General features: G+C 36.2%; 1 protein-coding gene across 5 annotated transcripts in view; it reads left to right on the top strand.

The window, feature by feature from the left end:
• Positions 1–22,461, top strand: part of HDAC8 (histone deacetylase 8) — a 214,356-nt gene that overhangs the window by 92,697 nt on the left and 99,198 nt on the right. For 4 of the 5 annotated variants that reach the window (XM_035028756.1, XM_035028751.1, XM_035028752.1 and 1 more), the window contains one exon: positions 299–393. In XM_035028756.1, coding sequence (XP_034884647.1) covers positions 299–393 — 95 coding nt within the window. Of the gene's footprint in view, positions 1–298; positions 394–2,724; positions 3,206–22,461 lie in introns of those variants that run through there. The other variant, XM_035028754.1, reaches the window with a different exon arrangement.

The raw sequence follows: 22,461 nt of genomic DNA, 5'->3' as shown, positions 1-22,461 counted from the left end.
AAATGGAGGAGCTTGGAATCCTCGGATACATATTTGTTCAGAGATGAGGGCCTCTTTAATCTTTGCAGGCCTTAGACTTCCTAGTTCCACACCATACATGGTCTGACTAGTCCACTAAAGTCCGTCTACTAGGTGGTTCAAAAACATCATAAAGGGATGTTTAGGTGAAATTCTGCAAGTTGGAGTTGTCTTTTTAGCCCTTTTATTAAAACATTTTTCTCTCCTTCCTTACCCTCCTTCCCTCTCCTGCTGTTTTGTGACTGTTCTTTCCTAACTTCACAATTCTTGATGGAGACAGGAGGCTATAACCTTGCCAACACGGCTCGATGCTGGACATACTTGACCGGGGTCATCCTAGGGAAAACACTATCCTCTGAGATCCCAGATCATGAGGTAAGTAAGGCTCTGACAAGTCCTCTCTTCTTTAAGGGGAAGAGCTGAGTCATTCCACCTAATCAAAATCACGTCCTCACCACTCAATACCGTTTTGTTGAGAGACACTCCAATAACAATAACACACTGTCTTGGCAGAATAGTGGACTCTTGTTCCAAAATATCCAAGACCTTCTGCCTTTTTTTACAAGAGATCTCAAAGGCCAACTAACTTTAATTTCTCAATTAATTACAGAGACTGTGGGAAGGGGTCACCTGTTCACACAAAGAACTCTTTGGAATGTGTGCATATTTTCATCCCCTAGTCTCAAAACAGAAGGAGCAATTTTTAAAATGTATAAGCTGGGTTCTTGGCTATCTTTCAAAAGTCCCATAGGTGGTATGTCACACCTATGTTCCTTGGGGTTAGTCCTGGTCTTTCGGTTTTCTTTGACTAAGGTAAAATTTAAGAAACACAGAATCACCACAAAGATGTGTCTGGTGTTTTTCCAGCAATTAGTGGCGCACAGAGGTTGGGGGAAGAGCACCTAAAATGTGAAACTTCATTTGAACTTTTGCCATTTTCTCTAGTCAAATGAGATGGCCTATCCACTTTCTGAAGCAAGGATGTCTCTTTTAGCTTTCTCAAAACAGGCTAACAGAAAGCTGTCTGAGCCCAGTGAGTGTGCTGATTATCCCTTATGTGAAGGTGTACCCCTTCTCTTCCCACCCCTCCCCACACCTGGCAGGAAGCATGTCATCACAGATCAAGATGTATAGCTGTCGGGCTTAGACTGATTGTGTGGCTTATAATAAAACCAGTGTGCGACCCAGTACCTGTAGCCCCGCTTTCTCAAGCCATTCCCCGTAGAGATGGTACTTCGGGGATGTTTTGATTCCTGCCAGATGCAGGATCTGTACACTTGGGAGCACTATTCTTTTTAAAGTTACTATTAGTTTTTTAAAAATTAGAAACAACTTCAACTAATTCCCTTCCAATTTTCTTCTAAACACAAATGAGGTATAATATGTATCTCTGAAAAACCACTCAGTGTGTCTAGAATACAAATAGAAGGCATGCTATAATTTGAGACAATTTGCTGGTGTCAGGGTTAATAGAAGTCTCTTTTCTTGACTTACCTTTGTTCGGTATTTGGAAGCTTTATGAAATATAAAGATGAGCAAACAAATTACATTTGTGAGCAAATGTAATCGCTGTTATTGCTGTGGGACTATCTCCGACTGCATCGTAATTTAAAGCATTGAGACTTTAAAAACTGATCAAGTTATGTCAAAAAGGAGTTTTAAACTGTAGGGGCTTGAATTGAAAACGAGTGTTCTGTTCCTAGGCAACAATGCAAATCCATAGATTCATCTTAAAAGGTTGATAAAATTTTAATAAAGATGAATACTGCCTCTGGTACCTGGAGAAGCTATGTGCCTGAATAGACAGGGTTTGGGCCTTATACATAGACATGTCTCCTTTATGCTGACATATTCTGCCAGATTAAATAATATACAATGTATGCAAATTGCCTAGCACAGTTCTTGGCACATAATAGGCACTTTTGAAATGCAAGTTTTCTCCTTCCCCTCTGCATGCTCCCAGCAACTCCTTATACCCAGACATTTATGACTTTGTCGCTCATAAATGTGTCCAAACCCTTTTTGAATCCCTTCTGTCATATCCTTCTGGTATAAGAGATGTGAGTCATCCAAGAAGGAACAAAGAAGAAAATTGAAATGACAGTCTTCCATGTACAATAAGATAACATTTTAATGAAAATTGCCAAAAATAGACTGCACAGTGTGAAGGCAAATGTAAGTTTCGTGCCACAATACACAGTTGCACACAGATATCCTTGTGGTTCTCTGTAATCAGGTCAACAAATGGTGCATCAGAAAATATTTACTGAGCACCCATTGTGTGGCAGGCACCATGCTAGGTGTCTTGGAAGATGCAAAGACACTAAGACCTCATCTTGTCTCTTACCTCAAGCAGCCTGGGAGGGAGGCTGGTATAAGTTCTAGGGAGACAAGTAGATACACAAATAATTATATTACAGAGCAGAGTAAGAACCACAAGATAGTAGGAACAATGATTGTGGAGATGTGCATCAAGTATGAAAGGGATACAAAGGAGTGTACAAAATACCCTGCCTTCCAGGAGCTGAAAATATAATTGAGAAATCTAGTCAATGAAAAGGTCAAGATAGTGCAGCAGTCAGCTACAGTCTGGCTGACCCCCTCACTGTCTTCACTTTCAGTCTTGGGCTTGTGTTCTTCTGTGTCCTAGGATAATAATCTTCCTCCTCCAAATGTTCTTTCCCCATCTGTCTCTTGTCTTCCCAGGTGCAGCTTCAAGCCCTGTGCCTTTAAAAATCCCTTACCATATGTATACCAAGGCCCTTTGAGCTCTTCCTTCACATTCATTTATTCCTTCATTCATTTAACAAGTATTCATGGGGACCCTATTACTTGCCAGGCCCTATTCAAACTTGAATTCAGAGCTACAAAGACTAGCAAGTAAACCCAGTGCCCTCAAAAATTTCACCATCTAATAAAGGCGACAGAACAATGTGCCCAAATCCAGGACAGTTGAGGAGAATAGAAGAAATGTTTCACCAAGACTTTGAACTGAATCTTGGAGGTTGATTGGGAGTTTGCCAGGTGAAGAAGAGCGAAAGACATTCTAGGCAAAGGGAACAAGGATTGGAAAAGACCTGGTGCCTCATGGGATGAGGGAGAAGTTTGATATGTAGTAGAACAGAATTTATGAGGGAAAGTGGGAAGAATTAAGGCTTGAATGAAAATTGGAGCCGGATTATGAAGAGACTTGCACGCTGCACTAAAGAGTTTATTTATACTTTTTTTTTTTCTGTGAAAACAGATGAGCTTTGGTTTTTAGAAAGCTTACTCAATAGCATATGGAAGATAGATTGCAAAAGGGAGAGACTTGAGAAAGGCAAACCTGTAAAGAGGTTCAAGTACACTCCTATAACATAGTCTATACCATTCATTTGGTCATCTGTGTTTTGGTTGTCTGTATTTCCCCTCAGTGCTTAGCACAGTGTTAGCTACCGACCTTGTTGGTGTTCATTCATTGAATGAACAACTTAATAAATGAGTGTTTGAATAATAAGCATCTCAATATTCACATTGGAAAACTCTTTTTAAGATGGAAGAATTGGAAGCCTTTTGCTGGAAAAGCTTCCAGTAGCAACTACCCATCCTTTGCAAGAAGTACCAGGTATCCCAGCTGTAGGAAACAGATGTGTCCATGGGAAAACACTAGATTGCCAGTTGAGGGAAGGGAGTTGAGAAGACAAGCCCAGCACAAATATTAATAAGTCATTAGTGGTGAGATTTCAATCACAGTGCTCATGAGATATAAAACCAGTGATGTCATAAAGCCAGTGATCAGGGAGTTAGTCCCAGCTCAGGAATTGGGGAGCCGGGCATGGAATAAAGAAGCAATCCCATCTGGAAGAAGAGTTGGGCCCAGCTTGGAAAGCTGAGAGGAAGGAAACCTGCCCATATGCCTGGCTCAGGTATCTCTACCATAGAGAAAGCCCAAAGGTGGCATGAAGTCCCATACAAAGACCAGTACATGGCTAATTTAGCAAATCACCCACTCTGTGTAATAAAGTTTATGGACTATCATATATAAGAATGTTCTGTAATCCAGTAATACTATTTGGATCCTATGATCCAGGATAGAGTATGGCAGTTATGTTATATAATGTATGCATATATACATATATATATATATATATATATATATGTATGTATGTATGTACAGACATATTAGGTATATGTATATATCTGAATCAGTTAGGTTTACTAACAAAATCTAGTGAATGAAAAATATTTACTTAACCAGACCACTTTTGATGGACTGGTTGGATAAACTATGCCTGACTCATATGAGGGAATATATGTAGCCATTGAAAAGAATCGAGTAGATTTATATACAAGAATGTTACTGATGTAAAACAGTCTTGCGGTGCATCTGTGGATTGCACTGAATCTATAGATCGATTTGGGGAGGAATAACATCTTAACGATATTTAATCTTTCAATCCATGAATTTGCTATATCTCTCCATTTTCTTAAGTCTTTAATTTCAAATTTTCATTTATACTTTTCAGTGAACACCTCTTGCACAAATTCTGTTATATTTATCCCTAAGTATTTCATGATTTTGATGTTATTATAAATGATATTTTTAAATTTCAGTTTCTAATTGTTTGTTGCTAGAATATAGAAACCCAATTGATTTTATACTGATCTTGAATAATGTATCATTGCTAAACTCATTAGCTCTAGTAGCTTTTTGTAGATTCATTAGCATGTTTCATGTATACAAACATGTCATCTATGAATAAAGAAAGTTTTACTTATTCCTTTACAATCTTCATGACTTTTATTTCTTTTTCTTGCCTTATTACACTGGTTGGGACCTCCAATTTGATGTTAAATAGAAGTGGTTAGAGCAAACATCCTTGTCTTGTTCCTGATCATAGGGGGAAGCACTTAATCTTTTACTGTGAAGTGTGATGTTAGCTGTAGGTTTTTTCATAAATGTTCTCTATTAAGTTGAAGAAGATCCCTTCTGTTCCTAATTTACTCAGAAGTTTTCTCACAAATGAGTGTTAAATTTTGTCAAATGCTTTTTTCCCCATCTACTGGAATGATCATATGGTGTCCTCTTATTCTGTCAATACAGTAAATTGCATTAATTGTTGCCTTTTTAAATGTTAAACAACCCTTGCATTGCTGGAATAACCCTAGTTGGTCACGGTATATTCTTTTTATATATTGCTGGATTCAGTTTCCTGAAATTTTCTCAAGGATTTTTTGTGTCAGTGTTGATGAGGGATGTTGACCTGCTGTTTTCTTGTAATGTCTTTGTCTGGTTTTGATATCAAGGCAATGCTGATCTTATAAAATGACTTGGGAAGTGTCCCCACCTCCTCTCTTTTTCTGAAAGAGTTTATGTAAAATCGATACTATGTCTTACTTAAGTGTTTGATAGAATTCACCAGTGAAGACATTTGAGCCTGGAGTTTTCTTTGTGGGAAGGTTTTTAATTATGAATTCTATTTCTTTAATAGTTACATAACTTCAGATTTTCTGTTTCTTCTGGCTTCCATGTTGATAATTTGTCTTTGAGGAATTTGCCCATTCGCTTATAATATTATTTTATTATTGTTTGAATGTCTGTAGAAGCTGTAGTGATAGCCCCTCTTTCATTCCTAGTATTGCTAATTTCTTTCTGTTTTTTCTGATCATTTTATCTTGTGGCTTATCAGTTTTATTGAATTGTATTTTTTTCAAAGAACCGGCTTTTAGTTTCATTGACTTTATTTTTCTCTTTTCTATTTTATTATTTCTGTTCATATCTTTGTTATTTCCTTCCTTCTACTTACTTTGTATTGATTATTAATACTTCTAGTTCTTCTTCTAGTCTCTTATGATAGAAACATAGTTTATTGATTTTAAACCTTTCTTCTTTTCTAATACAAGCATTTTATTCTATAAATATTCATCTAAGCACTGCTTTAGCTGCATCCCACAGATTTTGATGTTTCCATTTTCAGTTGCTTCAAAGTATTTTCTAATTTTCTTCTTTAACTGATGAGTTATTTAGAAGCATGGGTTTTTAAAAATTAATTTCCAAATATTTTAGGATTTTCCAGATGTCTTTCTATTTACATTCATTTTAATTCTGTTGTGCTCAGAGAACATACTTTGCATGATTTCAGTCATTTTATATTTCTTGGAATTTGTTTTACAGCCCAGCATATGACCTATCCTGATGAATGCTTTATGTGCAATTTGCAAAGAATGTGTATTTTCCTGTTATTGGACAGCATTTTTTTATCATTGTCAATTAGGTCAGGTTAGTTGAGAGTGTTGTTTACATCTTCTATATCCCTACGGATTTTGTCTGCTTGTTCTGTCAGTTACCAAGAAAGTTGAAATCTCCAACCATGATTTTGGATTTGGCTATTTTTCCTTTCACTGATGTTGATTTGGGCTTCATGTATTTTTGAAGCTTTGTTATTAGATGTATACACATTTAGAGTTGTTATATCTTCTTGATGAATTGACCCCTCTATTATTATGAAATATTGCTCTTTATCTCTGGTAATATTCTTTGTTCTGAAGTCTACTTTGTCTGATTTCAATATTGTCACATCTGTGACAATTTGATTATTATTTGAGTGGTATGATTATTATGATTATTATTTGTGTGGATATCTTCATCTATTCCTTTATTTTTAACCTATTTGTGTTTTCATATTTAAATTGAATTTCTTATAGACCACATATAGTTGGGTCATGATTTTTTATCTAGTCTGGTCTGACAATCTCTGCCTTTTGGTTGGTGTGCCTACATCACTTATGTTTACATAAATTATTTATATGTTTAGGTTTAAGTCCATTTTCCTATTTGTTTTCTATTTGTCCCATCTATTCCTTGTGTCTTTCTATTTTCCTGACTTTTTTTGAATTAAATGAATATTTTTAAGTCCATTTGTCTCTTTTATTTGCTTATTATCTGTAACTGTTTTGATTTTTTGTGGTTTCTCTGGGGTTCCCAGTATGCATTTCTAACTTACCGTATTTTACTTTCAAATAGTATTACACTACTTCATGTACAATATAGCACCCTTATTACAGTGTTCTTCCATTTTTCCCCTTTCCTTCCCTTGTGCTATTGTAGTCCTATATTTTACTTTTGCATATGTTATAAACCCCATGATACATTGTTATTGTCTTGCTTTAAACAGTCAATATATTTCTAAAATTTTAAAGCATTTATTAATTTACTTAAAATAAGAATAATAAACCCAGTACACATTAGCACAAATAACATGTTGTGATTTTTAAAATATAACTCTATTTTTCAAAACAAAAAAAAAATGTCATGAGAAGAATGTCATTGCTATACATTTTTGCAGATCTCTATAATGTCTGGCTTAATAAATGACAGCTTACTTCTCATACCAGCCTCTACAATGTGTTATGATGTTTTTGTTAAAGTACATGAAGAAAATCCAGCTTCACATAGATATGTAGTTGGAAAAGGGAGGAGTATTTTAATAACCTTTACAGATAACTGTGGATATGCTTCTTTGATACTACGTAAAAACTCTACAAATGGTAGTTTCTTAAAGGTTAATGCTGTATGGAATCTGAAACTGTTACCGGTGAAATTTTCATATACTGTTCCATTAAAATTCATTAGTCATCTTGTACTTTGAATAGATATTTGACCCATCTTGTACATATTGATTACTTGGAAAATATCGGTTCACCAAATTATGTGAATATTACAAATGCTGAAACAGCTTTTGCACTATCAAAAATCACATTGATATCAGCACTAATCTCATTGGAACAAAGCTTGAGTTTGGGAAAACTGTCAAGCTTACAATGGCAGAATGAAGTTTTCCAATATTTTAATTTTCACTCAAAAATGTAAATACCATTATTGGCAACAAATTATGTCAGTTGTTTACCCTAAAAGCTCACCTCATTTTTGAGAAGTATCTGCCAAATACCCAAGTATTGAATCATGGTTTTTCCATCAGTTGTTCTTTCAAGCAAAAATGGTATTCCTGAGAAGTGGCTAGTTAAGCCACAACCTAATTATGGGTGTGTTGTTTTTTTTTTTTTTCAATACAATCACCATAATGTAGTTTATAACAGAAGCACTTTTTCATAACTGCTATTTTGTCACACACGATATTAAACCCAGGATCAAGATTTAATAATTTTTAGTGCTTCACCAAGGACATTCTTAAGTGAAATTGAATTTTTAATGTGATTACATGGCAGTATAAAGAATACAATAGCTACTGGTATACTTTGGTGCTAACTGCCTTAATTTATATCATGATGCCTGCAGTTTTATCTACCCTTGTTTTTGTACCTTCATGCAAATATAAACAAAGTTGCTCCAGGAGAAACCATGAGATTCAAACAAGTTATTCAGCACTTTCAATATTTCAATGCCACTTATGCTTGTTGTCAACCATTCACAAAGAAAAAAGTCTTCTTCAAAGATTTAGTTAGTGCTGATACCACATGACTAAGAGCAAAACAGCAAGTCCAGACACATCTGTAGACTTGTCTATAAGGTGAAAGTACAATCATGCAAATAAGAATTAAGTCTTCATGTTTAGAGCTAAATGTTTAAATAAACAAGTTACCGTGCCATTGAAAAGAGGCACTACCATGAGTTATTTTAGTAACTTTCCATTCAGTAGGCATTGAGCAATGTCAACTGTTCAGGGCTTTATTGATCTCTAGACTATTGTGTGCATTGCCCCAGTCCATGCAGTGCAATAACTTATGCATAAGATGCTTCAGTGACTTTTTCTTGTTTGAAAAGCTCTAACCAAACAACTTTTGGGTTTTAATAAACTTATCATGTCTACACTTAAAATACTCAACTTCTCTCCCTTTAACTATGAATGAATGGTCTGAAAATGATGCCACAACTTAAATAGCAAATTATTCTGAAACTATATAAAATGACCTGTGCCTAAGACACTGTAAAGTAAATTAATTACATATATAAAGGTAATTTTAATCATATTTTCATTTCATGCTTACAATTTCACCATGTCTTTGAAGTAAGTGTCTTCCTACCATGAGTCAGAGCCCTCCCTGATACTTCAGTTTCATCTTTTTCAGCTTCTTTAAACATAGATGTTACAGCTCTGGTTTGAGAAAGCAAGCCCTCTAAGCTCACTTTATTAAGCCAACAATCCATATTCTTGTTATATTTCTATCTAGGTAGAAGCTCGTTTATTATCTAAACAATAATAAAGTTATAGAGATTATAGCGGGCATAGCTAAGGATACTTTTTTCATGTCCCTCTTGTGGTTGTGGAATACAGGTACTGGTCATGGTGCCGGCACTTCAGAGGAGAGAACTGAAAAGCTCAAAGGAAGGGTTGGAAGAGAAGATCCAGAACCTGACCAGGCAACAGGTCTCATAGTAGGGGAACCTGTTGTATGGGCCCCAGCAGGGGGCGCAGGGAGGCTAGACAGCTACTCATACGAGCCAAAGGATCTAATGTTCAGGCTAGAATGTCCCAGCTATGAGCAGCTCTGGACCATATCCCCTATCCGCCCACCCGGGCTGTGCCACCTTCTGGCTGGACTTGCTGCACTTACTCTGCCACCTGGCTGACAGCCTGCCTCACTCCTCCATGGCCTTCAGTGGCATTCCTTTGCAGTCAGCACATATGCAGCCACCACTGGACGTGCTGCTCCCAACATGGCCCTAGATTATCAGTTAAAGAAATTAAAAGATGAGTAAGGAAATATTTTTTTACATTTACCCATATATTTATCCTTTCCAACGTTTTTCAATCCTTTGTGTAGATCCAGGTTTCCATCTGGTAAGAGCTACATTTTGCCTAAGAACTTCAGTTAATTTTTTATTATAATGCAGGTCTGTTAGCAACTGATTTTCTCAGCTTTTGTTTGAAGAGTCTATTCTGTCTTCATTTTTGAAAGATATTTTCACTGGGTATAGAATTCTAGGCTGATAATTATTTCTTTCAGAACTTTAAAGATATCATTCCGTTGTCTTAATGCTTGCATATTTCCTCATGAGAAATCCTAATCATTCTTATCTTTTCCTCTGGCTGCTTTTAACTTTTCTCTTTGTGACTAGTTTTTAGCAACTTGATTACAGTTTGCCCTGGTGTGGTGTGGTGTGGTGTGTGTGTGTGTGTGTGTGTGTGTGTGTGTGTGTGTGTTTATCCTATTTGGAACCCAAAGCTTCTAGGATCTGACAGTTTATAATTTTTATCAAATTTGGAAATATTTCAACCATTATTTCTTTTCTGTCCTTTCTTTCTCTCCACTACTACTGGAATTCCTGTTAAACCTATGTTAGACCAGTTTTATTGTCCCATGGGTCGTTGAGACCCTCCTTTTTTTGTCTTTTATTTCTGTGATTCATATTGAAGAGTTTCTGTTGCTTTGTCTTCAGGTCCATTGATCATTTCTTCTGCAGTATATAATTGCTATTAATCCCATCCAGTGAAATTTTCCTTTCAAATACAGTATTTTTCATTTCTAGAGATTCTATTATAAAAAACTTCCAAAAATAATAAAATCTTTAAAAAATATATGACCAGGAAAAAAATCTTCCATTTCTCTCTTCACTGTATTCATATTTTCTTTACATCCTTGAACATATGTAGCATAATTATAATAGTAGTTTTAAGGTCCTTCTCTACTAATTCCATTATATCTGTCATTTCAGAGTCTGTTTCTGTTGACTAATTTTTCTCCAGGTTATAGATCACATTTTCCTGCTTCCTTGTATGTTTAGTAATTTTTTAACTGTATATCCAGCATTGTGAATTTTACATTGTTGAGTACTGGATTTTTTTGTATTTATTTATAGAGGATCGTACTTTTTTCTGATAGACAAATTATTGTGGATCAATTTGATCCTTTTGAGGCTTCTTTTTAAGCTCATTTAGAGTACATCTTGAGTAGCCTGTACTCTAGGGCTAATTTAGCCCATTTTGAAGGAACTGCCCCTTCTGAAGTCTTCACAGATGCCCCCCTGTATTCTTTGAGGTCTCTACTTTGACCTTATGTGAACTCTAGGAAGTGTTCCTCCTACAACTTCTTAGTAATTGTTTCCTGGAAAATTTTTTCTAGATTATCTTTGTGAAGTTTTACCCTATCCATGTTCAGATTGGTAGTCATCTAAAGACTCAAGGGGACCTCTCTGCATATTTCTAGTACACTTTTAAAAAAAAATTTTTTTTTTTAAGATTTTATTTATTTGCGAGAGAGAGAATGAGAGACAGAGCATGAGAGGGAGGAGGGTCAGAGGGAGAAGCAGACTCCCTGCTGAGCAGGGAGCCTGATGTGGGACTCGATCCAGGGGCTCCAGGATCATGACCTGAGCCGAAGGCAGTCACTTAACCAACTGAGCCACCCAGGCGCCCTCTAGTACACTTTTTTTTTTATTATGTTAATCACCATACATTACATCATTAGTTTTTGATGTATTGTTCCATGATTCGTTGTTTGCATGTAACACCCAGTGCTCCATTCAGTACATGCCCTCTAGTACACTTTTTATGGCTTAGCTCCATCCCCACAATTTCTAACCACCCTGGTCCTTATGAATTCCAATCTCTGTCTCCTCTATTCAGACATTGTTAGACTCTGTTTAGATCCCCCCTCCCCTGCATCACAGTCCAAGGATTACCTCCTGGCAGAAAGCTGGGGTGATAATAAGGATCACCTCTTTTGTATTTCTTTTCTCTCAGATTAGTGTCTTGTGTTGCATATTGTCCAATATCTAAAACAAAAATATGTTTCCTTTATTTGGTAAATTTTCCAGTTGTTTCCAAAGAGAAAATAATTTCACATCCTCTTTCCCCTCACAGCCAGACGCAGAACCCTTTTACTTACCTGCCTCCATTTTTTTTCTGCCTTCATTTTTGAAGAATATTTTTGCTGGATATGAAATTCTAGATGGACAGGTTTTTTTTATTTCTGGCTCCATTTTTTATGGAAAGTCAGTCTTGTTCTTATCATTGTTTCCCTGTATATATGTCTTTGTTCTCTGGCTGCCCTTATAAATTTATCTTTGGTTTTCAGAACGTTGACCATGATGTGGCCCAGTATACTTTTGTATTTATCCTACCTGGGATTTCCTGAGTTCCTGGATCTGTGGGTTGCAGTTTTGGATATAATTTGGAAAATTCTTGGCTGGTATTTCTTGACTTTTTTTTTGCCTTATTTCCCTCTCTCCTGTCTTTCTGAAACTCCTGTTACACAGGTGTTAGATTGATTGATACTGTCCTATAAGTCACTGAAGTGCTTCTCATTTTTTAACAATTTTTTTCTCTATGCTTCAGTTTGCTTAATTTCCACTGATCTATCTTCAAGTTTACTGCTCCTTTCTTCTTTAGTATTTAGTCTATATTAACCCCATCCAATTAATCTTTTATCCCATTCCATCCAATTATTTTTTTAAATTTCTTCATTTTGAAATAGTTTTAGATCCACAGATAATTGCAAAAATAGTACAAAGAAGTCTCATGTACCCTTCATTTAGTTTCCCCCAATAATAATAGCTTATATAACTATAGCAAAATATCAAAACCAGGAAATCAACATTGGTATAATCCACAGATCTTATTCAGATTTCATCAACTTTACATGCACTCGTTTGTATGTGTGTGTATTTAGTTCTATGCAATTTTATCATATGTATAAATTGATGTAATCACTACCACAGTCAGGATGCAGAACTGTTCCATCACCACAAAGACCTCCCTTGTGCTATTCTTTTATAACTGTAGCTGCCTTCTCTTCCCTCGACTCAGTCTCTAATCCATGGAAGCCACTAATCTCTTCTTCATATCTACAGCTTTTTCATTTAGGGTATGTGATATAAATGGAACCATGCAGTATATAACCTTTTGAGATTGGCTTTTTCATTCAGCATAATTCCCTTGATGGCTGTCCAAGTTGTTCCATGCCTCAGTATTTTATTCCTTTTTATTGCTGAATAGTATTCCATGGTATACAGGTCCCATAGTTTAATCATTTATCCATTTAAGAACATTTGGGTTGTTTCCAATTTATGACTATTAAAATTAAACATTTATGTACAGCTTTTGTGGATGTAAGTTTTCATGTGTCTGGGATCAACACCAGGAATGTAATTGCTGGATCATATAAGTATAGGTTTACTTTTTTTTATTATTATGTTCAGTTAGCAGCATACAGTACTTTTTAATGAAACTGCCACTCATGCTTTCTTATTACTGTTTACATATTATATCTTTTTCCATCAGTTTTATTTCAATTTCTCTATATCATTATATTTGAAATGACTTTCTTATAGACAAAATATAATTCAGTCATTTTTTATCCATTCTACCAATCTCTGTTTTTTAATTGGTGTGTTTAATATTTTATTTTTTTTAAGATTTTATTTATTTATTTGACAGAGCGATAGAGACAGAGCACAAGTAGGCAGAGCAGCAGGCAGAGGGAGAGGGAGAAGCAGGCTTCCCGCTACCAATACAGGGCTCGATCCCAGGACCCTGGGATCATGACCTGAGCTGAAGGCAGACCCTTAATTGACTGAGCCACCCAGGCACCACAATTGGTGTGTTTAGATCATTTGCTTTTAATGTAGTTATTGATATGTTAAGACTTAAGTCTGCCATTTTATCATTTGTTTTTTGTTTGTTGCCTGTTTTTCCCTCCTGCCTTCCTCTGGATTACTTGGACATTTTTTTAAATTCCATTTTTACTTATATATAGTGTTTTTGAGTATATCACTTTGTATAGTTTTTAGTAGTTGCTTTAGGTATTAACTTACATATAATATATATATAAACACATAAAATATATATATAAAACAGTTTATTGGTATCAACATTTTGCCACTTTGAACTGTAGAAACCTTACCTGCCATTATGTCTCTTTACCTTCCTCTCTAATACAATATTTTAAAATTTTACTTTACATACATTGAAAACCACATTAGAAATTGTTATAGTTGGGTGCCTGGATGGCTCAGTTGGTTAAGCAACTGCCTTCGGCTCAGGTCATGATCCTGGATGAGTCCTGCATCAGGCTCCCTGCTCAGCAAGGAGTCTGCTTCTCCCTCTGGCCCTACCCCTTCTCATGCGTGCTCTCTCTCTCATTCTCTATCTCTCAAATAAATAAATAAAATATTTTTAAAAAAAGAAATTGTTATAGTTTTTGTTTCAACCATCAAACATAATTTTTAAAACTCAAGAGGAGAAGGAAAATGTGCTGTATTTAACCATATTTTTACTATTTCTGTTGTGCTTTCTTCCTTCTTAATGTTCTAAGATTTCTTTTATCATTTCCTTTGGCTATTTTTTTAGGGTCGATCTGATGAAAACAAATTATCTTTGTTTTCCTTCATCTGAGAATGGCTTGATTTCTCTTTCACTACTGAAGGATATGTTCACTGGCTATAGAATTTGGGGGGATGGAAGTTCTTTCTTTCAGCACTTAAAAAATATGTCTTTTCCTTCTGGCCTCCGTGGTTTTAGAGAGAAACCCATTTGCACCTGAATCATTGTTTCCATATAGGTGAGAATGTAAAGTGATGCATCATTTCTCCCTACCTGCTTTCAAGGTTTTTATTTTTGTTTTTTCTCCTTATGTTTCAGATACTTAAGTATGATGTGACTTGGAAGAGTGGATTTGGGGGGTTTATTCTTTTTAGGTTTCATTCAGCCTCTTGAATATGTAGGATGAATCTTTAACTAATCTTTAATTAAAATTAACCAAATTTGGGATTTTAGCCATTATTTCTTTGAATATTTTTTTAAATGTCATCTTCATCTTCTTTTGGTATTCTGATGACACAAATGTTTGATATTTTGTTCTTGTCCCACAGGACCCTAAGTCTCTGTTTATTATCTTTTACTCTGTTTTCTCTATGTTGTTTAGATTGGGTGATTTCTGTTGCTCTATTTTCAAATTCAGTGATGCTTTTCTTTGTCATATCCATTTTTCTATTAAGCCCATCCAGTAAGTTTTTTATTTTGATTATTGTATTTTTCAGTTCCAAAATTCCCATTCTTTATGTTTTCTGTTTCTTGGTTGATACTTTCTATTTTTTTATTGTGTTTCTAGCATGCTTGTAATTGCTTCTTGAAACATTTTTGTAATGGTTGCCTTAAAATCCTTGTCAGATAATTCTAACATGTATGTCATCTTGGTGTTAACATCTGTTGATTGTCTTCTCATTCAAGTTGAGATTTTCCTAATTCTTTGTATGATGAGTGGGTTTTTATTTGAATCTGGAGATTTGGGATCTTATTTTATGAGACTCTGGCAACTCTGAACTCTGCTCTGAATCCTCAGGCTAATAAGCCTGCAGCTATCTGCCTGAGCTCTACCACACATCACATAAAAGATATATAACTATGACTCTTAACCAGTGTAGCTCCTTTCTTTTGAAGGTTGAATTCTCTCTAGCTTCTGCCTGTTTTGAGATACTCTCTACTACCTTCAATTTATCATGATGGTTAGTCTGATAGAAACTATTCTATCATTACCAGAATTCAGAAGTCAGGACTTACTTTTCATAGTATAACTTTTGGTACCTTTTTAAGTTTTTACCATGTATGTATAACTTCTTTTAAAATGTAAGTTAATTGTTGAAATTAAAATATAAAAATTAAATGAATATGTTTATCAGACAGACCTGCTTTCATAGACCAGCTCCAGGGAGTGATCATAGTAACAATATATACTAGACAAGTTGAGAAAATTATTTTACCAGTTAGTCCCTCAGTTTCCTCACCTATAAAATACGGGATTATTGTGAGGATTAAATGTATTGGTCTACACAAAATGCTTAGAACAGTGGCTGGCATATTTAAGTAATATATATAAATATATCACTAATATATCATAAATAAAAAATACTAATATAAATTAAATTTTAGACATTATTATGGTTAATGTCAGAAACATTGGTAAAACTCACAGCCAAGGATCTGTTTCTTCTTAGTCCCTCAATACTGAGAATTTGGTCCCCAGTAAGTGCCTAATAAACTTTTAAAAAACGAACATGGTGCTGCTGTATTGGATGCTATGCAGATTTAGCCTAACAGCCCTTGCTGACACAGAGAACTCTGGAACAAAAATGCTGAAAACATATCTAAATGAACTATTATCATTTTATATGAACAAATATGAGTATAAGTAGATGAATACTAGAAATTTTATATTTGAGTTTTATATTTAGATAAGGTCATTGTACCTGACGTTCAGCAAATGATCCTCCTATTGCAGAAAGGTTTTAGGGAGGTAGGATTTAAGAACTGTTTGAATGAGAAAAGAACTTAACATTTATTAAGTACCAATTGTATCCCATGTAAGTATATCCATATGTTAGATCCTTTATATATATAGTCTCATTCATGTCTCTTAGCAGTTCTGGGAGGTAGGCATTATCCCTCATTTACCAATGAGAAAAGTAAGACTCAGAAAATAACTTGACCAGGATCGGCTAGTAAAATAGCAGAGCCAGGATTAAAACTCAAATTTTTCATATTTTGGGGCTTATCCATTTTCTCTACTTTCAATGTTAAGACCCAGGATTTTGGCATAAAGGCTACATGGGAGGAAAATAACCATCTATTAAACATCTACTGACCTGACAACATGCTATATGCATTATTTCGTTTAGTTCTCAAAGCATTATTTTATTCAATCCTCACAGTAACTCCGAGAAGGAAGTAAAATAACATTTTTTGAGCACCTACTGTGTGCCTAACACTTTAGTAGGGCTTATATAAATTACTTCACATGGTCTCCTCACAGCGCAGTGAAACCTGTATTGTCCTCACCACTAGGAGGAAACCAAGCTGAGCTTCCACCACACTTGCCTGCCTCCAAAGGCAGCCCTAAAGGACACCAGTATTTTTAAGCATTTCACAGAACACATATTCCACAAGACATGACTTTTTAGAGTCTAATCCACACAACACAAAGGTCTCTCCATACCAGAGACTTTTTAATCTTTTGGGTGGTCATGGACCCCTGATGGTCCCTCCTCCCAGATAAATGCTTGTAATTACATGCTATTGGATACAAGTTTAGAACATTCAGCAATTTCCTAAAGACCATCAATGAATGGATTCTTCGTTTAAAACAACCACCAAACAAACAAATAGAAATCTGCTCTAAAGAACAGAAATAAATCTTAGGAAACGAGAGCTTATTAATGGCTTCAGTTATTAAGTTTTACAAATCCTCTAGAACACTAACACCTATATTTGGCCATTCTATTATGTTTCACAGAGTTAAATGGTTGTCCTGTTTCTCGTGTTTTTTTAGTATTGGCAGTATTGACTTTCCTTGTGGTATAATTCTTTGTTATGGGGAGACTGTCCTATGCATTCATAGGATGCTGAGCAGCATTCCTGCCCTCTACTCACGAGATGCCAGTAGCACACTCCCCGCACAGTTTTGACAACCGAGAATGTACCCAGACATTGCCAAATGTCCCCTGGGGGGAGGCAAATCTACCCCTATTGAGAACCACTGGTTTATAGTAATTACATTTGTCACTCCTGAGTCACTGACAAGCATAAAGGGACTTAAGAATCGGACTTTTTACAAGTATATCTTTTTCTTGCTTGATTAAGCTCTCCGACAATACTTCTCAACTGGATTGAGCAAAGTGATTCATCTCAACAATTAAGTTGTTAGCTGAAGTTATAGCTTTTCTTGCCTAAGAGACCAGCAAGAAAGTTTATATAGCCATCCTGCTTTATTAATTGAATGACTGACTTGTCAAGTCATTAAGTCATTCAGGGAATATTTATTGAATGCTAACAATGTGTCATATATTATGCCAGGTGCTGAGGCTCTAGTGGTGTGCAGTGTAGCTGTGCTTCCTGCATCATGAATGTGCAATCCGGTGAGGAAGACAGACTACAGAGCAAGTTAAGAATAAGTGAAAATAATTATAAATTGTGATAACTACCATGATGGAAGCACAAAGAGTACAGAGGTAGAGAAAAATGGATGTATATAGGGTCACTAGAAAAGGCCTCTTTGAAGATGTGACATTTAAGGCTAAACTTGAAGGATGAGAAAAAGCCAGCCAGGTTAAAAATAAAACAACTAGAGGGCAAGTGTTTGAGGCAGAGTAGGCAACCATATGCAAAGACCATGAGGTAAGAAAGATTTTGGTGTGTTCTGGGTGCTGAAAGGAAGTCACTGTAACTAATGCTAGTCAGTAAGGGGCAGGGGGTATAAGGTGGAATAGGCAAGGACCAGACTGTACAGGGCCCCCGTAGGCCATGGCAAGAAGTTGGATCTCATTCTTAATAGAGTGGAAAGCTTTTAACCAGGAGGGGTGCTGTGATTCAATGTATGTTTTAAAACTAAATATTGTGTGGAGTGGGGAGGTGGCAAGAATGGAAGTATAGAGACCAATTAGGAGACTGATGACAGTTGAGAGATGATAGTGGTAGTAGTGGAGATGGAAAGAATGACCTATTTTAGAAAACACTAAAGACTCCACCAAAAAACTACTAGAACTAAATAAATGAATTCAGTAAGGTCACAGGATACAAAATCGATGTACAGAAATCCATTTCGTTTCTATGCTCTAATAATGAAGCAGCAGAAAGAGAAATTAAGAATATAATCGCATTTACAATTGCACCAAAAATAATAAAACATCCAGGAATAAACTTAACCAAAGAGGTGAAAGACCTGTACTCTGAAAACTAAAACATTGATAACAGAATTTGAAGATGACACAAAGAAATGGAAAGACATCCCATGCTCATGGATTGTAAGAAAAAATACTGTTAAAATGTCCCTACTACCCAAAGCAATCTACACATTTAATGCAATCCCTATCAAAATACCAACAGCATTTTTCACAGAGCTTTTTAAAACAAACAATCCTAAAATTTGTATGGAACCACAAAAGACTCTGAGTAGCCAAAGCAATATTGAAAAAGAAAAACAAATGGGAGGTATCACAATTCCAGACTTCAAGTTATATTACAAAGCAGTAGTAATCAATAAGTATGGTACTGACACAAAAATAGAAACATAGATCAATGGGACAGAATAGAAAGCTCAGAAGTAAACCCACAATTATATGGTCAATTAATCTGCAACAAAGGAGACAAGAATATGCAGTGGGAAAAAGACAGTCTCTTCAACAAATGGTATTGGGAAAACTGGCCGCCTACATGCAAAAAAAATGAAATGGGACCACTTTCTTACACCATACACAAAAGTAAACTCAAAATGAATTGAGGACCTAAATGTGAGACCTGAAACCATAAAAATCCTAGAAGAGAATACAGGCAGTAATTTCTCTGACATTGGCTGTAACAACATCTTTCTAGGTATGTCTGAGGCAAGGGAAATAAAAGCAAAAATAAGCTATTGGGACTACATCAAAATAAAAAGCTTCTGCACAGCAAAGGAAACAACCAACAAAACTAAAAGACAATCTATGGATTGGGAGAAGATATTTGCAAATGACACATCTAATAAAGGGTTAGTGTCCAAAATGTATAAAGACCTGCACAGAGTCTATAAAGTCACAGAAGAGAGACAATTAGTCTGATTGGGCAGGGGTGTGGGAGTCATGGAAGGTATCTTGAAGATGATGTCAAAGCTAAAGACTGAATTGAATATTAGCCAGGCATATAAATGTGTGAAAGCACAGGGGATTACAGAAACAGCAAAGGAAAGGCACACAGCCATGAAATAGCATGATGACTTTAGGGAATTATAAACAATGCAATATTACTAGAACATAAACTTTAAGGCAGGAAATGGGAGGAGATGAGACTAGATACATACTATTGACAATAACTAACAATTATTGAGCACCTGTTACATGCCAGGCAGTTTTCTAAGTGCCTTACATGGATATCTCATGTAATCAGATATGGAAACTAGGACAGAAGGATATTGGGTACCTTTCCCAAAGTTGCACACTGTCAGAGCTGAGATTCACACTGAGCAGTTTAACTCCAGAGCCCGTGCTTTTAACCACAGAAAGTGGTTAAGTGTCATGCTAAAGAACTGAGAATGTACCTGTTAGCAGTACTGAGTCATGGAAGGGCAGTGAATGGTCAGATCTATGTTTTGATGAGATGACTCATGATAAATTTAAGAGAGGCCAGGCTGGAGACTGTTGCAATACATCAGACAAGTGATGAAGAGAGTTTGAAGTAGGGATGGAGACAAGGGAAAGATTTAAGAAATTTTTAGGAAGCAGAATTAGCACAACTTGGTGATTAATTATATTCTGAGGGTAAAGGAGAAATCTAGAATGTCACCATGTTTTCTGGTTTGGATGACTAGATGATGTTACTATATGATGAATATAGGAGGAGGAGCATTAAAAGTGACCCATTTTTTACATTGAGTATTAGGTGCCAGTGGAACACCCAAGTGGATCCTAACCAAGATGCAGTTGGATATGAGTTTGAAGTCCAGGGGATAAGTCATGACTGGATATAGATCTGAGTATTACAAGCATGTGGTTAAAACCAGAAAGTAAATGAGATTACCCATGGAGAATGTGTAAGGAGACCATAGGGCCAATGGAGGAATCTTGGAGAATTTCAGGGTTTAAGGGACCAGCAAAAATGAGCTCACAAAGAAGACTAAAAGTATGTTAAGGATCAGCAGTAAAACACAAATTAAAATCATGGACTCTGGACCCAGTCTGTGATTTTATATCCTCCAGGCTCTGCCACTTACCAGCTGTGTGACTTTAGGCAAGTTACTTCACTTCTCTAAGCCTTAGTTGTTTAAGGATTAAATGTACATGTAATGCATGCAAAGCCCTTAGAATAGTGTCTAATAAACACATAGTAAGTATTAGCTAATACTTACAGGAAGAAAACCAGAGTAGAATCATGCAAACCAAAGTTGAAAGTTTAAAAGATGGAGAGAATTCTGAGCCATGTCAGATGGCCTTGATGAGAGGAATTTCAATACAGTGGAAGGGGCAGAGGTGAGACAATAGTAGTTTGAGTGGTAAATAGAAGGTAAAGAAAATAACAGCAACATGCAGGGCTAACTCTTTCAAGGAGCCTGCTGTTTAAGAAAAACTCTCAAGTGGGGCGCCTGGGTGGCTCAGTTGGTTAAGCGACTGCCTTCGGCTCAGGTCATGATCCTGGAGTCCCGGGATCGAGTCCCGCATCGGGCTCTCTGCTCGGCAGGGAGTCTGCTTCTCCCTCTGACCCTCCTCCCTCTCATGCTCTCTGTCTCTCATTCTCTCTCTCTCAAATAAATAAATAAAATCTTTGAAAAAAAAGAAAAACTCTCAAGTGAAGTAGAAATATGTATAAGGATGCTCATCTCAGCTTTTTTGATAGAAAAACACGAAACTGCCCCAAATGTCCAGGAGTGAGGGGATGAGAGGTCAATAGTGGGATTGGGGAAAATCGTAAATATTGTAACAGTAATTGAGAATAGAAGGAGCTGAGCAGAGATGAGTAAAAGGATAATGAAGAAGCTTGGAAAGTGCATCTCAAGTTCAAAACCGATTGGTGATACCAGTCTATCCAGTGTTAGTCTCCTTCAGTGGTGACAGGACAGAGAAGACAAAGTGCAGAAGTTGATCTGGAGTGGGGATTATGCCAGACAGATGAGGCAAAAAGAGGTTCAAGTATATAATCATGTGTTGGCCTCACATGTGGATGTGAGGCCAAAAGGAGGCAGACAAACCAGGAGGAAGTAGGGATCAGTGCACTGGGGTGTCTCTGTGAGAGATCAGAAAGCAGAATGGGGTGAAAGCACAAGAAAATTGATGGGGCCAGAAGTTGGACTCAGTGTAAGATATTGGAGGCAGCGTGGTAGAAAGGGCATAGATTTTAAAATCAGACAGACTGGAATTTGAATTGCAGCTCCAATTTGAATTACTTACATGACTTTAGACAAGCTCCTTGACCTCTGTAAACTTGTTTCCTTATGTGTAAAATAAGTATAATGACATCGAGCTCAGAAAAACTGGCACATGGACATGATTCAGTAGTTGTTAGCCCCCTTTTCTCCCACTCAGCATTTATTGGGCACCAATTATGAAACATTGTTTTCTGGGGACACCAAGATAAAGGTCACTTCATGTCCTTTTAGGGACTCATGATTTAGCAGAAGTGACAAAAATACAAAGAGGTAAATAACAATACAATGTAACTGATAAATTATAGCTTCAGTTACTGTGTACAATAAGAGCAGTACAAACACAGAGCTGTGGGAACAAAGTGAAGATGTGACTAATAGTGCCTGATGGAGTGAGGGAAGTCTTCCCTGCAAAGCAATTCACAAACCCAATTTTTCGTTCTAATGTTGCTTGAAAGGAAGTAGCAGCAAATGGGGAGATGACACTTTAAGGGGGAAAAACAAAGAAGCTTTTGCTTTTATTTTCCTAGACAGTATTCCAAGGGGCAACAGGTTCAAGGGAAGTGTTTATTCAAGGAAAATGACCTGTGCAGGTCTGTTAACTGATAAGTAGTATGTAATGAA

Source organism: Mirounga leonina, unplaced genomic scaffold, assembly GCF_011800145.1.
Source record: "Mirounga leonina isolate KUSES-001 unplaced genomic scaffold, KU_Mleo_1.0 Mir_204, whole genome shotgun sequence".
NCBI classification, from domain to species: Eukaryota; Metazoa; Chordata; class Mammalia; order Carnivora; family Phocidae; genus Mirounga; species Mirounga leonina.
This window is presented reverse-complemented; position numbering and strand designations above follow the sequence as displayed.